The sequence below is a fragment of the Temnothorax americanus genome, unplaced genomic scaffold, assembly GCF_048541705.1.
Source record: "Temnothorax americanus isolate GAGA-0224 unplaced genomic scaffold, ASM4854170v1 Scaffold23, whole genome shotgun sequence".
In the NCBI taxonomy this organism is placed as follows: domain Eukaryota; kingdom Metazoa; phylum Arthropoda; class Insecta; order Hymenoptera; family Formicidae; genus Temnothorax; species Temnothorax americanus.
In genome coordinates, this window is record NW_027509371.1 from 1,943,974 (window position 1) to 1,962,643 (window position 18,670).

An 18,670-nucleotide genomic window follows, 5' to 3' on the forward strand; every position below is an offset into this window, starting at 1 on the left:
CACGAGACGCGACAGGAGTGGTTCCGATTTCCGATTGGACTCTCGCAAGTCGCAAGCTTATTGGTCACATTGTGGACCAATCGCTTGGCCGCAGAGGTCGAATTCCGGCGGAAGTCGGCTCATGAACGAATGGTCTTCGATTTCAAATTAAAAATTTTTTACTGGGAAAACTAGTGCAACACTTGTGCACACTTGTGAGTGCAATTTTATTGTTCTATTACGTATGAAATAACGTAGTAGTGGTATTTTATTGTTCTATTACTACTACTACGTTTACGCGAGCGTTACTTCTGTAGTAACTTACGATAATTCACTCGTTTACGCGGAGTAAATTATCGTAAGTTACTACAAAATCCCGTTTACGCGAAGGAATTATCGTAAGTTACTACAGAAGTAACGCGCTCGCGTAAACGTATATAATATATAACGTATATAATATATACTACGTTTACGCAAGCGTTACTTCTGTAGTAACTTATGATATATCATATACGTTTACGCGGAGTAAATTATCGAAAGTTACTATAAAATCCCGTTTACGCGAAGGAAAATCTCGTTTACGCGAAGGAATTATCGTAAAGTTACTACGAAAGTAACGCTCGCGTAAACGTAGTAATATATATAGCTATAATTTTTAGATTCCATTCTACTTTGATGTGGCGAACGACAAAGATGACCGATTTCAAGGACGTCGCTTCCAAGAACGCCGCGAGAAATCCTGTCCCTTATCCTTCTCTGATCGCATACGGAAATAAAAGCGTAGAATTGGGAATCATGAAGGACGCAATAAATATGTACCAGGGCAGTTTTCTGGAGAGAGAAAAGATACTGGAGGAAGAAAAACGAAAGCTGGTAATATATATAAACCAACAATATTTTAACTAAATAAATTTTAAAATTTGTTAAAGAATTAAAAAAAATGATTATTATTGTGGTTGCATATTAATTTATAAAAGATATTATAGTTGTACAAACTAATATAATTAAGCATAAATTTGAATATAAATTTAATTAGTTCCCGGGAAACATTTTTTATACATAACATTTATGTGTTTTTTTTTCTTGTATAATCTCTGTTCGTATACATATACATAAAAAAAACTAATAAGAAGAATAATTGAAAAATAATTAAAAAAATAACTTTTGCATTGTTTTACTTACAATAAGTAAAATACAATATTCTATGTATAATCGAATATAATTATATTTTATATACAATTATTACATTTATATATACATACATATATGATTATATATACTATATACATACATGGGTAAATTTTTCTCACTTCTTCAAACTTCACTTTTTTGAAAAAAATGCGATAATTATTATTTTTTAAATTATTTTTTAAATTTTCTTTCTATTATTTTTCTTGTATATTCGAATCAGAGAGATTATACAAGAGGAAGACAACATATATATGGACATATTTTATATATATAAATATATATATAAATTTTTTTCCCAGGTTGTGTTGTATAAATTTAATTTTTACCGAGCTAAATAGTCAATAATCAGTTATTTATTGTAATATAATTAGATCACTGAATCATTAAATGCGCGGGATATTTTTTGTCTTTCAATTTAGGAGGAATTAAATTATCAAGTGTGGTCGCTGGAGGATTCGTTGTGCGAACAGATATGGCAATTCTCGCGCGAACATGATTTCTCTGCTATCTTTCAATATCACCCCTTCGTTACTGACTGTGCGAAGCAAATAAGCAACTGTAAAGATGGTGCAGGTATCACATAATAAGGATTAAACATTTTTATCAGCAGCTTATTCGGTTGAACTTTGATTAAGTTAATCGAAGATTTAATTAATCGACTGAATTACTTAAAATACAATATATTTAACTATATAATTTGTTTTCCCTAATCTCTCTAATCTTTTTTCATATAATATATTAAACAATAAAAAATTAATAATTCTATCTATATCAACGAAATAGTATTACTTTGCTAAGTTAATTGTCGATTAAGTTAATCAAAGTTTGGGTCACCCTTACGGTCGGAGTGGTCACCCTTAAGGATGTATGTCACTTATGTCAAAATAACAGGATAAGGCTGAAATTTACAGAGATTGTGCACTTATATATATATCCCAAATACTTGTGTTTTATATATATAGCTATATATCTGACATACATCCTTAAATATAGAGGATTCGGCTTCTTTCATTCGCACGCGCTCATTAAACTGAAAGTAATTCCGTTAGTTACGGAAAGGAACTCCGAGCTGATTGATCTCAAGAACGAAATCGAAGTTATCGAAGCGGAAATGATTGATCTTAATCAGGGAGAGAACGTCAAACGAGAGGTGGAGAGCGCCTTAACGAAATTACGAAAGTTGCAACTGACTTCGGATAATATTACAGAATTACTGAGGTCCGTATGGTGTATATTTATAACGATATTATACATAGCGAGGGTACAACTGACGCTTTAAAACAATCATCATAATTAATGATAATATTTGTCATTTAATTGTAGACTGATACGTCCCTCAGAGTCTTTGTGCAAACGCGAGACGATATCGATGCCGATATACGACGAAATAATTCCTAATGATATAAATAAAATCAAACGATATAAGAATGATCCAGGCCACGCAAGTACGAAATCGTTCCAATATATAGGGTCTATTTTCTATTGCTGAACTGACTGCGCTCGAGTTCAGAGTTTATTTTTTTCCTTCCAATGTGAAGTAAAAAAGATAAACTCTTAACTATAGTGCAGCTAATTCAGCATAGAAAACAGATCTATAATTTTGATGATAAACCGTTCAAATCTATTTAATTAATTTATGTAATTTGATCGATGCAAAATATTTCTTTGACGTATCATTTTTATTGGAATACTGTTTGATTGATTTTTGCGAATATCAAGTCAATATGAGTATTGGTTCTGCAGAACAAGTGGAGACCAACAAATTGGATGTTACGCCTAAGAAGAAATTAGTATTTACGACTCCTACGAATTATCCTCAGTTGTCCCTTGAAAGAAGTATTATGTTTACTTCGAATACGGTAATCAGGATTATTTCCTTTCTCTGTTGGCTATTTTATTACACTGCAACAATAACGTGGCACGCGTTTTAATGTTTACAGTTCGCGAGCAACGAGAAGTTCAAAAATTTTACTCTAAAGAAACGCAGCAAGATTTCCATCAGATTTCAAGAGTACCGTGAGCATAAGCAATAATTATTATTAACCATCAAGACAAGTATATTCGCACATATTCGACGTTTAAAGATGACCAAAGAATTTGATTTCCAACATAGATATTACAAATTTATTATAATATAAAATAAAAAGTCATTATAAAATGATTTATTTTAATTATTATCTTAGCTGCGTTATACATTATAATCCAAGAATAAAATGTTAAAATAACTTAAAAAAATACGCAAAAATTTTAAACGAATGTCAGGAGGATCGGGAAAAGATCGCGCGAAGAATCGAAGAAACGTGTGAATCTCGGGAAAATATTTTATAATATATTTGCGTGTTTAGAAACATCTATACAGCATTCCGCGTACAATGTACATTGAATTACATTTAATATTACATTCTTGGAATTGTACACAATTAACACAATATCGTGTGTTGCGCAATAGACTATTCGACAAGCATTTATTTTCTCGGAATAGTGTACTGAGCGTTTGCAAACGTCACAGTAAATTTATCGCTTGCAAACCACGTGGACTATGTGCCGTGTTTATCAATTTTTGCTTCTTTTTTTTAACTGTTTAACAGTTTATCGCAATGGATTATACACCATATCAGCGATCTTGGCAACTTACATGTGAATGGCTTGATGAATTTTTCACATGCAAAAAACTTTCATTACAATATCTAAAGACTAATTTGTTAAACAATCGCCACGTCACGATCGCTCAGATAATATCGTAAAAACATTAACGTATAATCAATTTAACATATTTTTTAAAATTGTACTTTTTAAATATAGAACATACTAATGTTCGTATGTTTTTATTATATTTTTTCGAAAACCTTTCTTGTTTGACAAACTTGAGAATGCTAAGATTTTAGAAATTTAAATATTTCTTTTTAATTCATTTATTTTTGTTTTTTTTAAATTTTAATATTTTAATTTATATATATATATATATATATATATATATATATATATATATATATATATATACATATATATACATATATATATATATATATATATATATATATATATATATATATATGTATTGATACCGCGTGGTTCAATATTTACTTAACTCCTTCATTTAACATTTTGCAACAATTAATCAACTTAATAATCGAGATGCACAGTGCATGAAAAACATTACAAAAGCATTGACGCACATCTCTGTAATTATAGATAACATGTAACGTGTAAAATACATTAAAAGCAATAGATATACGAAATACATTATTACTAAAATTCAAAGATTTCCATTCCAGATAACGCGCACGGTGTACGCGCGCACTGTTTCTATACATAACATTACATAACGTCAAGTGAATTACGTCATACTTTAAAAAAAGAAAATCTTTTGTCTAATATCGATGAACCGTTTACGTCTTCGATATAAGACGCATTTCACTATTAATAGTTCGCGTAAGTATGGGAGCTCATGGCGACCGTGTTATGTGTATGTGTATGTGTGTGAGTGAATATATGTGTGTCGCAACCTTTATCCTATATAATATACAATGAGAGAAAGAAGTTTTCACTTTCAGACTTAAAATATCTGACATACTCATTAATTAGCAAGAACCTTCGCAACGTTTGCTCCGACGTGCATTTTTAAGTTGTACTAAATAAGTTTTACAGTGTCTTTTCTCCCCCCCCCTCCTACGCAAGCGTGTCGCATCGCTTATATCGTCGTAACAGATTACAGGGTAATATAGTCTTTGTAAAACGAGACTCACCAACGAGTTCATCATTGATCACTTTTAATTCGCAGCCCGACAACGTCGAACCGTGTATTAGGTATGTCCCATACAGCACAGATTGTTGCAAAAAGCTTCCAGAAAGATTTCAAAGTTGCAAGGTTTCAAATGATTTGGAACCTTTCTGGAAGCAAATTAATGTATTTTACATACGATGATCTTTCAGCGACAAAGGTTCTTACTTTAAGATGGAAAGTCAAGAGACGAATCTCATCGTGATTTTTGCGAGGTGCGTATTCCGCTCTTTCAGAAAAATTCGATACATACTGTAGCATACAAATAGACACACATATATAAAGTGTATATCATACATAGAAACGAAATTTGTCACGCATTGAACCTCAGTGCGGAGGAATATTTTTGTTAACTTCGTTTTCGAACGGAGAATTTGTTGAGTTCCAAATCCAGATTCAAGTATCGTCATGTGCACGATTCACAATTTGCCCAATAATAAATAACGGATAATGGATTGTATAATTGATAATAGATCACGAAACGCATCTAATAAAATAACGATAGAATTAATGAGTAAAACACCATCACACAAAGCTTCCTCTATGAGGAAGCAAAAAAAAAAAAGAAAAAAAATGAGCTTTGAGTCAAACGCAGTTAATTGTGCATGAGTTAACGTTACGTAACATTTAATTAATGATTTAATACAAATTATAAGTCATACGTTTTGGCTCTACTTTGAGTGGTAATAGATGAATTAAATAATTTTAAACTCTCCGACGAGCATAAGGTGAGTATTTAAAAATTAAGTATACAAAGATGTAATTTTCAAAAGAAAATATCAGAAAAATTCTGCTAATATTCATAGTCTGCAAAATCATATATTCGAAATAGAAATGAATCAAAATAGAAATTGGGACTAACTGGCAAAGAGAAGTAAAATCCACTCACTAAACCAAGTCCAGAGAACGTGATTAATTGAACTGAAACCTTGGAAAAGACACCGGAAATTGAAATGGTTTTTGAAACGACGGTGGTTGATATAATCGAGACAATGATACACAAAATACAATGAATTAAAAAACGGACCTGGTTTTAAACAACGGGTGCGTCCAGCTGTTAACCGTTGACTCAATCTCAAAGCCCACTTTTCCTAATTACTCGTTAATTTTAATATCGAGAGTCTTTAATTAATTCATCGCTTATTCGAATAATGATGGAATTGGTAAATTACAAATTACAATGGTAACTGTTTCATCTCAAATTTCGTCACGTCGAAGATCGAAGAAAAAAAATCAGGATAACATACATGTATAATTGATTATCGAGCGGCTTTCAATAGACATCGAAGAAAATGTCCCTTTCTAGCTAAAACTGCTGCGCAATGGAAAATAAGGGCTTGAAATTTATGATATAGGTATACAAAGAAAAAAAGAATACGTGATAACGACTATTAATTGATATTATAGGGACAATTGCAGCACTTGAATAAAAATTTTATTACACAGCCATAGTAGTTGCAATTATTATTTTTTTTCTTTTTACAAGATATACCTATTGCCTATTCACGGACAGTAAAGATTACTCTGACACATGGCAGACATTTCCCTTTTCGCGGAATTAATACCCTCAGTTACGGTACACGGAGGTTTTCACAGTACCAAAACGTTAGCTGATTATTAATAGAACGCGTTGATAATTGATATGTCGGCGGTCACTGAATGATCTAGCATTTGCAAACAATGCTGAAAGGCATACGCGTAAGCCGTTCTCTAATTTCGCAAATCATTCTCGGCGAATGTATATTCTCGCGTACATCGCGCGTTAACAGAGAGATCACGGACATTCCTGATTTACGATTGAACACGTATCAAAAAGTAATTATTACGACTCAGTTTGCGATAGTTATTAACGAAGCGTGCGATAATCCCGATCACGTTCGTATATTTAATATTAAATAAAACTATACCTCCTACCGAGAAGAAGCGTTAAAAAAATTCTAATTAAATTAATCTAATTAAATTACACAATCGCGTGTAGCGTTGAAATATACGATAACGAAGACTCGACATTTCAGTAAGCCATAAGACGTTGTAAATGATGTAACGAGGACGAATTAGCTAATTACAGTCGCTAAGTTATGACGCGCGGTAGCCTGTACATGTTACACGGCTACGCCACTTAACATATATATAGAGAAATACAATTCAGTAACATATACACAAGTGAAAGGACTACTCAGAATGAAGAAATCGATAAGCTATAAAGATCTTAGAAGACATCAACATTCGTAAGATCTGTAGGCACATCGTTAAATGCGAGCCTATCTATATGATATACATACGATAATACTTATTTTGTAATTAATAATATAACGCGCATACAAATATATTCACGGATATATAATACATGTAACTTTATATAATTGCATTGGCACTATTTCTTTGTGCGAAGACAAAAGCAGAACAACAACGTTGATGTGGGAGAGAAGGGGGAAGGAAGAGAAAGAGATAAAATTTAGCCCCGTAAAATCGATCGCTTTTTTATGGAACTTAGCAAAATATAATCTCAGAAAAATACTCAATGTGTCTCCTGCCTCTTTCTATTTTTTTTATGCTTACACTTGGCAGCGCAATCTCTTTAATCTAATGAAAGCACATCCTGCAACAAATTCGTTGCTTTAATTGTCGCGCAAAATGTATGAATGAAATAGAGTAGGATCTCCGCGTTATTTCCGTCTTTTGTACAATTACAGGATATCTTCACCCCGTCATCATTTCCTTGTCCAATATCACTTTGTCGCATCGAAAATTTCTTTGATGGTATGCAAACCGTAATATATATATACATTTCACACTCGGATACTCCCTCTTTTTCCAGCATATATCTATATTTATCTAATTTAAACAGAGAGAGAGAGAGAGAGAGAGAGAGAGAGAGAGAGAGAGAGAGAGAGAGAGAGAGAGAGAGAGAGAGAGAGAGAGAGAGAGAGAGAGAGAGAGATGCGGATTACCGTGAGAAACTTTGCGCTACTTTGTATAGGAATAATTGCACATAGAGTTCACCTTACACTTACACTGTGAATCTCGACGAAACGCATAATCGTTGTTCGTTATTGTAAAATTACATAATAAAAGTAAATCTCAAATTCTGGACGTCTGTACACCGTTTGCTTCATACGTATATATATAGGTCATTGTTGTTTTTTTCTCTTTCTTTATATAAATTCTTATCTTTACAGGCATATCAGTGCAATCTTCATTATCGGTATGGAATTTTTGATAAAGCTATAGTTTTCTGTATTAGAGTGATTTTCTATGGAAGAGCTTACATCTATATTGTATATTGTATGAACAAATGAGAAACAGTATACCGCGTGTACGACATTGGAGAATGAGAAAGTGTGTAAATTTACATATATCCGTTTCGCAATCACAATTCCTGATTTAAATATTTTAGTGAAATATCTTTTTTCACCTTTTTACGAAGTTTCAACCAAAATTCTTAATATAGCAAATGTCACTGATGCCGATTCTTAACATTTATCATTTAGTAGATTAAAAATCTTATCTTGTTTCTTTGTATTTATATGACAGAGGACATTTATTATATTCTTTCGTGAGGTCACGTGTTCTGTCGCGCAATTTTGTTGTTTATAAAGATGATTATGATTTAAAATATTTCTAAACTGTTTAACTTGTTCAATAAACATGGAATATAACAGTAACTTGTTATATGTAATTTACTAACAATTAGTTCTAAAAAATAATTGCAATATACGCATTAAAATATCTCTTATGACAGTCATCTGCTTCGTAAAATACTTTCTGTGGTCTAATAAGATAATTAATTTATTATCAAGAGCAATATTAAAACGTGGAATTATTTTAAATATCAAACCGATTGTTAGCAATAAAAATACAATATGCATAATATGTTTGTAACAAATGTAAAATAAATATTTTTAGTAAACAAACTTAATACATTAATATATCAAGTGGAACTGTTACGTTTCATGTATATAAAGAAAAAAAACGATTTATTGCACTGTGTAAAAACATACTTTTATACAGTATTTTTTTTAGCAATACTGTATAAGTTTCGTTCTCATCAACATCGAATCATATGTTTTGATAAAATATAAAACGTGAACTAAAAGTGCAAATATAAAATATATAATACGGTTTATATCTTTTATAATTTACATAATTTAATAAAATTGTTATCTGTCGTGTTATCTTTACATTACACGTTACTTCATTTTTCCCGCAGTCCGAGATATTTTAATATTTTTCCTTACAATATTGAAACAAAATAATCTGTGTGATTCGTTGTATACAATATAATGTAGTAGCGTTTATTTTCATTACTTCGTTATATATTTAAAATGAGATCATTAGAATGAGAATTTAAATCGACATACACGTATATGGTCGATTATTATAAATACATTTCTCTCGAATGTCATTGAACAATTTCTTCTTAATTCTTTCTCTCCCTCTCCTTCTCCGCCTTTCATGATTAAGAATCGACATCCACGTGACTCTGCACCACATGTAAAACACGACAACCTTAATAAAATAATTACGGTCGATAGGGACCCTGCATCTTCAAAAATTGAATCACCAATGACGGGCCACCGGCTAATATCTCCGCTGGTATGTGCGACAACGGACAGTTGTCAATATCCATAATATTGAGATTTTTGCACAACGCCAGCTCGAACGGCAGATTGTGCAGGCCCGGGTTGTCGTTGAGGTAGAGCGCATCCAGATTCTCCAGGGTGCCGACCTCCTCCGGCACGTAACTCAGATTGTTCTCACCCACGCTGAGATACGTGAGGTTTTTCAGGTGTCCGATTGTGCGCGGTAACACGGTAATCTGATTCGACTGCAGGATCAGCTTCTGCAACTCGGTCATCAGGCCGATCTCATTCGGCAGCATGTCGATGCGGTTCTCCTCCAGGTCGAGCACCCGCAGCTTGTGCAGATTCACTATGGTGGTCGGGATACGTCTCAGCTGATTGTTGGAGAGTATCAGTATCTCCAGACTCTGCAGGCACTGTATGTCATCCGGGAGCTTCAGCAGCTGATTCGTGCCGAGGTTCAACTCGACCATGGTCACCCACGAACCGATGTCCAGCGGCAAGGCGTTGAGCTGATTCTCCTTCATGTTCAGCTTCGTGAGGTGCTTGGACCGCGAGAAGATGCCGTAGGGTATCTTGTCGATCTGATTGTGCTCGACGTTGATAGAGTAGGCATTCGCGAACTGGGCCGGGCCACCCGCTGGATACGAGGTGAAGTTGTTCCTGGACAGGGTGATCGTCGTGAGACCCGACAGACTCGCCAGCAAACCGTCCGGCAGATGCGACACCTGATTGCCCTCGACACTGAACTCGTCCATCATCTTACAGTTCGCCAACGATTTCGGGATATTCGACAATCTATTGTATCGAATACCCAGTCTCGTCAGCGACACCAGATTGCCGATCGAGTCCGGCAGGTCGAGGAGCTCATTGTGCTGCACGTCCAAGGTGGACAACTGCACGCACTTGCCAATTTCCACGGGCAGATGCTCCAAGTGGTTGTGCGACACGTCGAAGGTGATGAGATTGACCAGCTCCCCTATCCCCGTGGGCAGTTCCTTGATCTTGTTCTCCCGAAAGCTCAGCATGGTGAGATTCGTCAGGTTGCGTATGTTGTCGCTGACGTACCTGACGCGGTTGAAGCGCAGGAAGAGCGTGGTGAGCGACGTGAGCTTGTACACCACGTCCGGGATCTCGTTGAGCTTGTTGTGCCTGAGATCCAGCACGCGCAGCGACGTCAGGTTCTCTAGGGTGTTGGGCAGACTGGTGAGCGAGTTCTCGTTCAGCGCCAGCGTCTCCAGATTCGCCAGGTAGCCGATCTCGGGCGGCAGGGTCACCAGCTTGTTGCCGTAGAGATAGAACTCCCGCAGGTGCTTGAGCTCCTTCACGGAACTCGGCAGATTCGTGATGCTGGCCTTGCTCAGATCCAGCCGCTTCACGCACTCCTCCCGGCAGCGAACGAACTCCTTGGTCACGTCCAGCTCCGCCCGGATCGGCTTGCCCCTCTTGGTGGTGGGTTTCGGCTTGTTCGAGTCCGGATGCTTGACCATGACGATCTTCTTCGAGTCAACCAGGCTGCTGCTGCTGCTGCCGAGGGACGACGCGGTGAAGAACTTCTTCTCCTTGCTCTCGCGCATCATCTGAAACTCCACGTCCTCGGATATGTCGCTGCTGGCCGTGCAGGCCGACAGCCCGCAGCCCTCCAGGTACTCGGGTATGTCCTGCTCCTTCATGTTTAAGCTCAACAGACTGTCGTCCCCGAGACTGGTCGCGCGATTACGCCTCGTCTTCAACAGGCACACCGTCGATATGTTACTCACGCTTGTCCAGTGTTTGCGCGATTTTTTCATAACCTACAATCCGTCCTCTCTACCACGCGTCCGCCGCCGTACGACGGACGACGTACGACGCGACGCGCGACGCGACGCGACCCGACGCGACGAGGATGCGACGGCGATGCGTAGGGGAGAGGAGATTCGCACGTCGCACGTACGCACGCCCGCACGAACGAACGCGCACGCACGTTCGCACTCATGCATGCACGTCCGCCTTTCCCGAACGAGTTCTCCAAGGTCCTGAAATGAAAATGTGATACCGTGCCGCTCTTTACTGTGACATCGTGCCGCGCCCACGCGCGATCAGACACGTTCGCGTAAAATTAACGCTCGACCACGAAAACCGTGAATATCGACATTATCAGCGTACGAACACTACGAACTGTGCTGACTGTGCGGACTTGTGGCTAGTGTGGCTGTGGACTGTGGAGCGCGGACTTGCGGAGTGGCCTTTGCGCTCAATGCGCTCCGTATTTTATTACGTACGGCGCATGCGCGAGTGTATTCTGTACTCCGCGCGCTAAATTACGTGCTTTATATGTATTGTATCTATTATTTTCAACTTCTTGCAAAATTCATTTGCAAGGTCTTTTCTCTTTTTTTTTTCACGTTGAAGAGAAAAAGAGAAATCAACTCGAGTGCAAGTAAAGGCTGAAGCTGGATTCAGACAGGACGCGTCAAGCGTCAAGCAGCGAGCCCGCGCACGCCAGCGGATTTCCCCCTCCACGCCTCCACTATGCAGAGTGACGCTCGGTCTATATCGGTGTGTCGTCGGCAGCGCTCGGCACGCCAAGCGAGAGGGAGAATATCACTCCCTCCTCGTCGCTCTCAGCAGAATGCAGAAGCCATATGCGCGCATGCGCTATGGTGTCTGCATTCTGCCCATGGCTTCTGAATTTTCAATCTACATAACATTCTGCCCATGGCTCCTGCAATTTTATGTGCTTCCACCTTTAGATCGCGCGACGCGCGACACGAGGCGCCGTATTGTCCTTGGTTAGAGGCAGGAGCCAACGAAATTAAAGCTGGCCACACACACTTTCCGTAGAACGTAACAGTAGGATTTCGACCAATCGCGTTGCTCGATTCGAAAACGTACTCTTTTGGAGAAACGTTTTGATTGGTTACCTTCCACAGTACATCATTTCCGATTTGCTCCTTTCTCGAGAACCGTGGGATTCAACCCTTAATTATTAAACTTCCCGTTACGTGTTCTCGTAGCTTACACTTACACGTAGTACTTCTCTTCCTCTGCTTCGCCATTCTTTCACTAGCTGCCGAGCTGCACTCGTGTCTGTGGTATATTTCGCTCGTCGACGAAGATATCTTTATATTACATTTTAATTAAGGAGAATTCTATAGAAATATAGAAATTAAAACAGTTAAGGTATATATTTATTTTTTAATTAAAAGTTGTACTACAAAAAAGTAGCATATATCGAATAGGTATTTTGAATTTTATCATTTAGATTCCTATAATTGTTCAGTCGGCAAGTACATTTGAAAATCGACTAATTAGGACAAAGCTGCAAAATTTTAATCGCTTTGTTTGGGTGTCAGTAATGACATACTAAGTTTTTGAAGTCCCTCGTGGTGTGCTTCGGCCGCCATCTTGGAAGAAAGGGATGAAAAATCGGTTTTTCGCAAATATCTCGGTTTCCATTAGACTTAGGCTGAAATAGTTTAATGCAATATTGTAGGGAATTAAATTCTCTACAAAAAAGGAAGTATAGGTTTTTTCTCTACAACTAATAGTTTTGGCGCTAAAGCTATTTATATTGATTATAAATTTTTAAAAGCAAAAATGCAAAATCGGGCTCTGTAGCTGACTGCATTATTATATAAAGTATATTAAAAAAATTCACGAATTTATGTAACTTTATTTTATGAGAAATCTTGTTATATTACGAATAATTACGGATTTGGATTATTTATACTGGGATTATACGTTGTATATTTTTGATTAACATATTATATTTTTTAATTCATCAAGTTATTGTAATCACTCACATTTAATTATTCATGTATTTAATAATTATTTATATTTTAGTTAAAAGAACAGAGCTAATTTCAATGTCCTATTAATTAAAGATTACTATCTAAAATTAGTATGAATTTTATCATAATACAAAATCATCTTTACTTTCTAATAAATATACAAAACATATAAAATTTATTTGTTACTAATAATTTTAAAAATTATTGTTAATTATTGTTAAATGCCATTTTTTAAATATTTTGATTATACTATACGTGCTAATTTATTGTTTAGCTCACAAATAGAGTTTGTATGATATACCCTGATGAACAAACAAAAATAATGTTACTTTCAGTTTGTTAGCATGCTGGACAGCATAAAACCAACCAAGAACTCGAATCACAATTAGAGATATACATTTTACAGTATAATTGTAATAGATATATCATATTACAATAATATAGCATTTTAACATATCTATGCTAAGAACAGTTCAAAATTATTACACTCCTTATCTTTAATTTTTTTTAGATGGAGAATATGGGATTCTATCATTCAATCAATAAAGTCGTAGCAGGTGAGGACACGGGTGAGGATCATGTTAACTTTATCTGTCAATTTGTAAAGGATAGCAATGGCCATGTTGAAGAGTATAACTATGAGAATACTTGGAGTTTAATAAATACTCAGAAAAGGATAATCGGACCACCTACTAATTTTCCTAATTATGGATATTTTTTAAAAACATTTGTCATGGTATGTATATTTCTTGATATCTGTTTTATTGCTTAGTAAAGAGTAATCATAATCTATAATTTTATACTACAATATTTTCTTGATCTTCTAATATAGAGGACTCATGGTTTCGACATCTCGACATCTCCATGGCAGAAACCTATACCAAACTCATGTTCTCTTGTATCAGACAAACAAGATGACAGCGTCATGTACCGTAATTTTATTGGTATGTAACATTTAAAAAATTGATAAATAAGATATTGTTAAAGAAGATACATTTATGTTTAGGAAAGATTATAATTAATTTTCTATTTTGAAGATCTCGAGTTTCATGAAGCTGTATATCCAGTCAGAGTCTCTATATATGAAGTATATAATCCTGGGTATGTAACCAAAATTTGGGCTCAAGGTGAACAACAGTATCCAGATGACATAACTCTCACTAAGAAGAAAGAGTGGAAGAACAACCAATGGTTTCTATTATGGAGTGGACCACCTCAGAATGCAGTTCCTTTGACATCGCGGATATTTTCGCCGCCTTTAAAGTTCTGTGACTTCAAAACCAAAATACTCAGACTACAATTTATGTACAGTCACTGGGACTATTCCACACACCTAGATGCTGTGGAGCTAATTGGCACGTCAAAATTAGTCCTACCTAAAAATCCTAAACTGAATTTGACTAATTTGTTAAAAAGTATTAACTGCAAGTATCCTTGCCATGGGGACAGCGATAATTTAACACCTGATCATGAAGCTGCACGCTTGGATATAGTTCATCTGCAAAAAAATTTCTCAAAATATTGCGTTATTTGTAAAAGGTATAATAATCATCGTAATATTTAATCTTTCTTCATTATTCTCTTAATAATAAAAATAAATTTTTCTAATATGTTATTTGCAGCAATACAGCAAAGAGTTTTAACAAGAGCAAGTTCGGGCACGAGCAAATGTCACAGGAAATAATAGATGTGGCACGTTCTAAGCAGAGAAATAGGAACCCATTTATTAAGAGAGGCATTTATAGAAACCATTTCTTACGACATCATCCAAATTATGCAAAGTTAATAAAAGATATCGAACTCTATTCGAATGAATCCAAAGAGCAATCATGTAGCAGTTTTTCTACGCTTCCTGTAAGTATTCGAAGAAATCTATTTATCGTAAGTCCTACCAATATCACCAATATTTATTACAATATAATCTCATGTATTAATTTTTTTTTATCTTTACAGGATGAAATAGTACTAATAATATTAAAAAACCTGGATATGAGGTCGTTGTGCCGTTTGAGTCAAGTAAATAAACGCTTCAATATTTTAACACGGGATCCTCTTCTTTTTAAATGCTTAAATTTACGAAATTTGTGGAATACAAAATCTTTTTGTGTTCACAATGTTTTATTTTACTTTACATTTACATGTAAATATTTACAACGGTTAGATCTGAAACAAACAGACATTTCTGTTGAGCACTTCAACAAATTTATCAACATGTGCGGCAATTTAACGCACTTACGATTAAGTGGCTGCGAATTTCTTGCCGACTCGGTTCTATTAAGAATTTCGATAACATGTAAAATGTTGAAAGGTATGTACATAAATAAATATAATATTTAAGATTATAGGTAAATTTTGTGTATGACTATAACATATAATACACACATATTATATATATATATATTTTTTTTTTTTAGTATTGGATCTCAGTTTCTGTGATAATCAACAATATGATTCATACAATCAACAATACAAACCATTAGAATTTTCGTGTTTCGAAAATCTAGAATTCCTAGAGGATTTAAACCTTAGAGGGATAGATATAGCAAGTGAAACTCTTTGCAAAATATTGCAAAAAAATCGCCGGATGCGTAACTTAAATTTGAGCACATATAGCGGCCGATCACCATACCCGCGATCACCTTACAAAGATCGAGATGCAGTTGCAATACAATTGGGAAATTCGTGTCCAGATTTGGAAATAATAAATTTAACGGGCTGTGGTATTACCTCGCGAGGAATTAAGGCCCTCGCTGAGTGCAAGAATTTACGAAAACTGAACATTTCATATACGTACGTGTGTGTTACATTTTCTTTTGAATGTATTATTATATTTTTTATCAAAATTTGCATGTTTACATCTCTTGCAAACATCATAAAACATTGTTGTTTTTCTCTTTGCGGAAACCATAATAATAGTATGGCTTTTGTTACAGTAATTATTTTGACGGAACTGATCAGATTAATTTACGTAGATTGTTTTCCTCTTGTCAACTCCTGGAAGAAGTCAATTTGTTGGATCTTAAGGGCAATTTCGACGAACCACTGACGCTGTGTAAAAACTTAAAACAAATAATTTTGGATGTACCTACCGAGAACGCCGACAGTTTCGCAATTTTCGAGCAATGTCCTAAATTGCAAACGATCTATCTTCGATATGATGTCTTCTACAATACGAATAATGGCCATTTGGTGGCCCTGAAAGAAAAATATCCAAATTTGTCCATCTATGAATATATCAGCGAGAATTATATACAATAACGATAACAGCGCGATCTACTGATTTTTGAAGATTTGTGATAGTTAAAGGAATCATCTCTCTACTACTATATGACTATGAATAAATATTCATAAATTCTCTTGACTCTCTATTTCTATTTTTATAAGTAAAAATTTTAAATAAAAAAAAAGAAAAGGTAGAAAATGTGATCTCAAAAAGATGCTGTGTTCATGTTTTATTGAAAGAAAAATATATGTATTTTAATTTCAAGCACACTTTATTCAAATCTATATGAATGTATATTATAGTATACTAGCTGGTTGCCCGGGCTTCGCCCTTTCTTTCTCTCTCTCTCTCTCTCTCTCTCTCTCTCTCTCCTCTCTTTCTCTCTCTCTCTCTCTCTCTCTCTCTCTCTCTCCTCTCTTTCTCTCCCTCTCCCTCTCCCTCTCCTTACGTTATTAACTTAAAAATTATTCGACCGAATTTTTACCACAAGTATATAAAATAGGGGTATAGTATAAAATAAAATATTTTGAACATGTTGATGTATGCATAAATCCATTTTTTGGTAAAGATAGCTTGAAGTTAAGAGCAAAAAACATGAAAAAATGTCATTTTTCAGTGCATTTTGGAAAATAACTTTTTTTAATTGGTTAGAGGCAGTAATGTTATGTATTTTTCTTGAAGATATTTTAATTATCTTTAAAATGAGACGTCGTAGACCTTTTTTCATTGAAACGTTGATAATTTACACAGGCGTTTATAAATATTGAAGAAAAAAAATCAATTTTTGTTAAATTAACATTTTAGTCCAAAAATATATGGATAATAATTTTTCAAAAATTTATTTTACTTTGTTTTTATTACTTCATATATATATGAACGTGCTGGAGTGGTATAAGTTCTTCGCAAAGTATGTTTTATTTAAAAAAAAAAATTCATGAATATTGCTGTATTTTTGATAAATTGTGGAAAAATTGCGTTATTATTCCTTTTTTTGTAAATATCTCCGTTTCTATTAACTTTACGAAAAAACTTCAAGAGACCGAAATTAAAGCTGACAAAATTTCCTATGAAATAGAGTTTACTTAAATAAGAATACTTAATTTCGTCGCCGCAAATTTGGTAATTTTGAAATAGTACAGAAGAACTTTAAGGACTTAAAGAATGCTAGAAAAAGAATTTCTAAATAAGAAAAAATGAATTTGAAGTGACAGATATTTTTTATGTAAAAAAATCAATTTTTTTTAAAATAATCGTAGCTCCTTCCCACCTCTTCCACCTGCCTCTGAGCCATAATTGTCCTCTGTGGAATGTCAAATTTTTTTTAACGACAATAATATTTTAAATAGGGAAGATTGGGGCTAACTCGACATCGGGTCAAACTTGACACTAGACTTTTTGCTAATTTAAATCTGTCGTAGAAACTTGCCTTTCCTACAAGTCCTTTCATACAATAGATTGTGATTGGTCAATTTCTTACGACTTCGACTTACGACATTCATTGTAGACGGGCCTAATCGTAGGGCCGTAAGGAAATAGACCAATCACACTCGATTATTCTTCGAGCTCAAGGAGACTGCTGCTTTTCTGTAAGAGCTGCAAGTTGATTGGCTTAAACCAAAACTTGGACCAAAGTTCTTGCATCGTGGACACCGGGCATTACGGCCTTACGATTATGACATAACTTTAGACTTGAAATCCCCAAACATTTTTGCACTTGAAATGAGATAAATATATATTCGGCCGTTGGAGAGAGAGAAAGCGAAGATGCTGAGTGCAAAAAGTGCAGGCAACGCGAACAGACCCTTTGTTACGTGCAATGGCCTTTAAGGCCTTCGCACGCGAATCGACGGAAGACGTAAGACGTAAATTGTAAGGAAATCAACCAATCACAGTCGACTATTCCCCTTTTTAAGAGGGAAGAAGAGGGGAAGAGTCGACTCTGATTAGTGGATTTCCTTACGTCTTGCGTCTTCCGTCGATTCGTGTGTCCAGGCCTTTACAGGGACTCGAGCATCTAGAGTCAGGACACTTCAGAGACTATAGAGTCCCTATATATAGAAACTCTACGCGTAACCAGAAACGACGGCCATATTGCCATCGCGTTGAGCTTGAGCGTTGAGCGCAGTATTTGTTTTGTCGG

The 18,670-nt window shown here is 35.3% G+C and overlaps 3 protein-coding genes and 1 long non-coding RNA gene across 5 annotated transcripts; 2 read left to right on the forward strand and 2 right to left on the reverse strand.

The window, feature by feature from the left end:
* The first annotated feature begins 55 nt into the window (after positions 1-55).
* LOC143898456 (uncharacterized) lies at positions 56-3,656 on the forward strand. The gene is made up of 7 exons (XM_077407962.1): positions 56-194; positions 639-852; positions 1,590-1,743; positions 2,220-2,388; positions 2,494-2,615; positions 2,914-3,029; positions 3,111-3,656. Exons 2-7 carry the CDS (start codon positions 655-657, stop codon positions 3,201-3,203), a joined length of 852 nt encoding a protein of 283 aa, XP_077264088.1. The 5' UTR covers positions 56-194; positions 639-654; the 3' UTR covers positions 3,204-3,656.
* A 525-nt stretch (positions 3,657-4,181) lies between these two features.
* LOC143898449 (leucine-rich repeat protein soc-2 homolog) lies at positions 4,182-11,734 on the reverse strand. The gene has a single exon (XM_077407944.1). The coding sequence runs from the start codon at positions 11,322-11,324 to the stop codon at positions 9,474-9,476; it is 1,851 nt and encodes a 616-aa protein (XP_077264070.1). The 5' UTR covers positions 11,325-11,734; the 3' UTR covers positions 4,182-9,473.
* An 826-nt stretch (positions 11,735-12,560) lies between these two features.
* On the forward strand, positions 12,561-16,894 carry LOC143898448 (F-box/LRR-repeat protein 4-like). 2 transcript variants are annotated; one of them, XM_077407943.1, is made up of 9 exons: positions 12,577-12,696; positions 13,643-13,720; positions 13,819-14,043; positions 14,140-14,251; positions 14,345-14,846; positions 14,930-15,161; positions 15,261-15,615; positions 15,722-16,097; positions 16,241-16,894. In XM_077407943.1, the coding sequence occupies exons 3-9, from the start codon at positions 13,819-13,821 to the stop codon at positions 16,563-16,565; spliced, it is 2,127 nt and encodes a 708-aa protein (XP_077264069.1). In that variant the 5' UTR covers positions 12,577-12,696; positions 13,643-13,720; the 3' UTR covers positions 16,566-16,894. The 2 variants fall into 2 exon arrangements, with proteins under 2 accessions (XP_077264068.1, XP_077264069.1); XM_077407942.1 differs by lacking the exon at positions 13,643-13,720 and having other exon boundaries at positions 12,561-12,696.
* On the reverse strand, positions 16,084-18,629 carry LOC143898462 (uncharacterized). Its single transcript, XR_013257219.1, has 3 exons — positions 18,491-18,629; positions 16,397-16,502; positions 16,084-16,301 (listed from the first exon to the last, which is right to left on the reverse strand). It is a non-coding gene; the product is annotated as an uncharacterized LOC143898462 (long non-coding RNA).
* Positions 18,630-18,670: the final 41 nt, after the last annotated feature.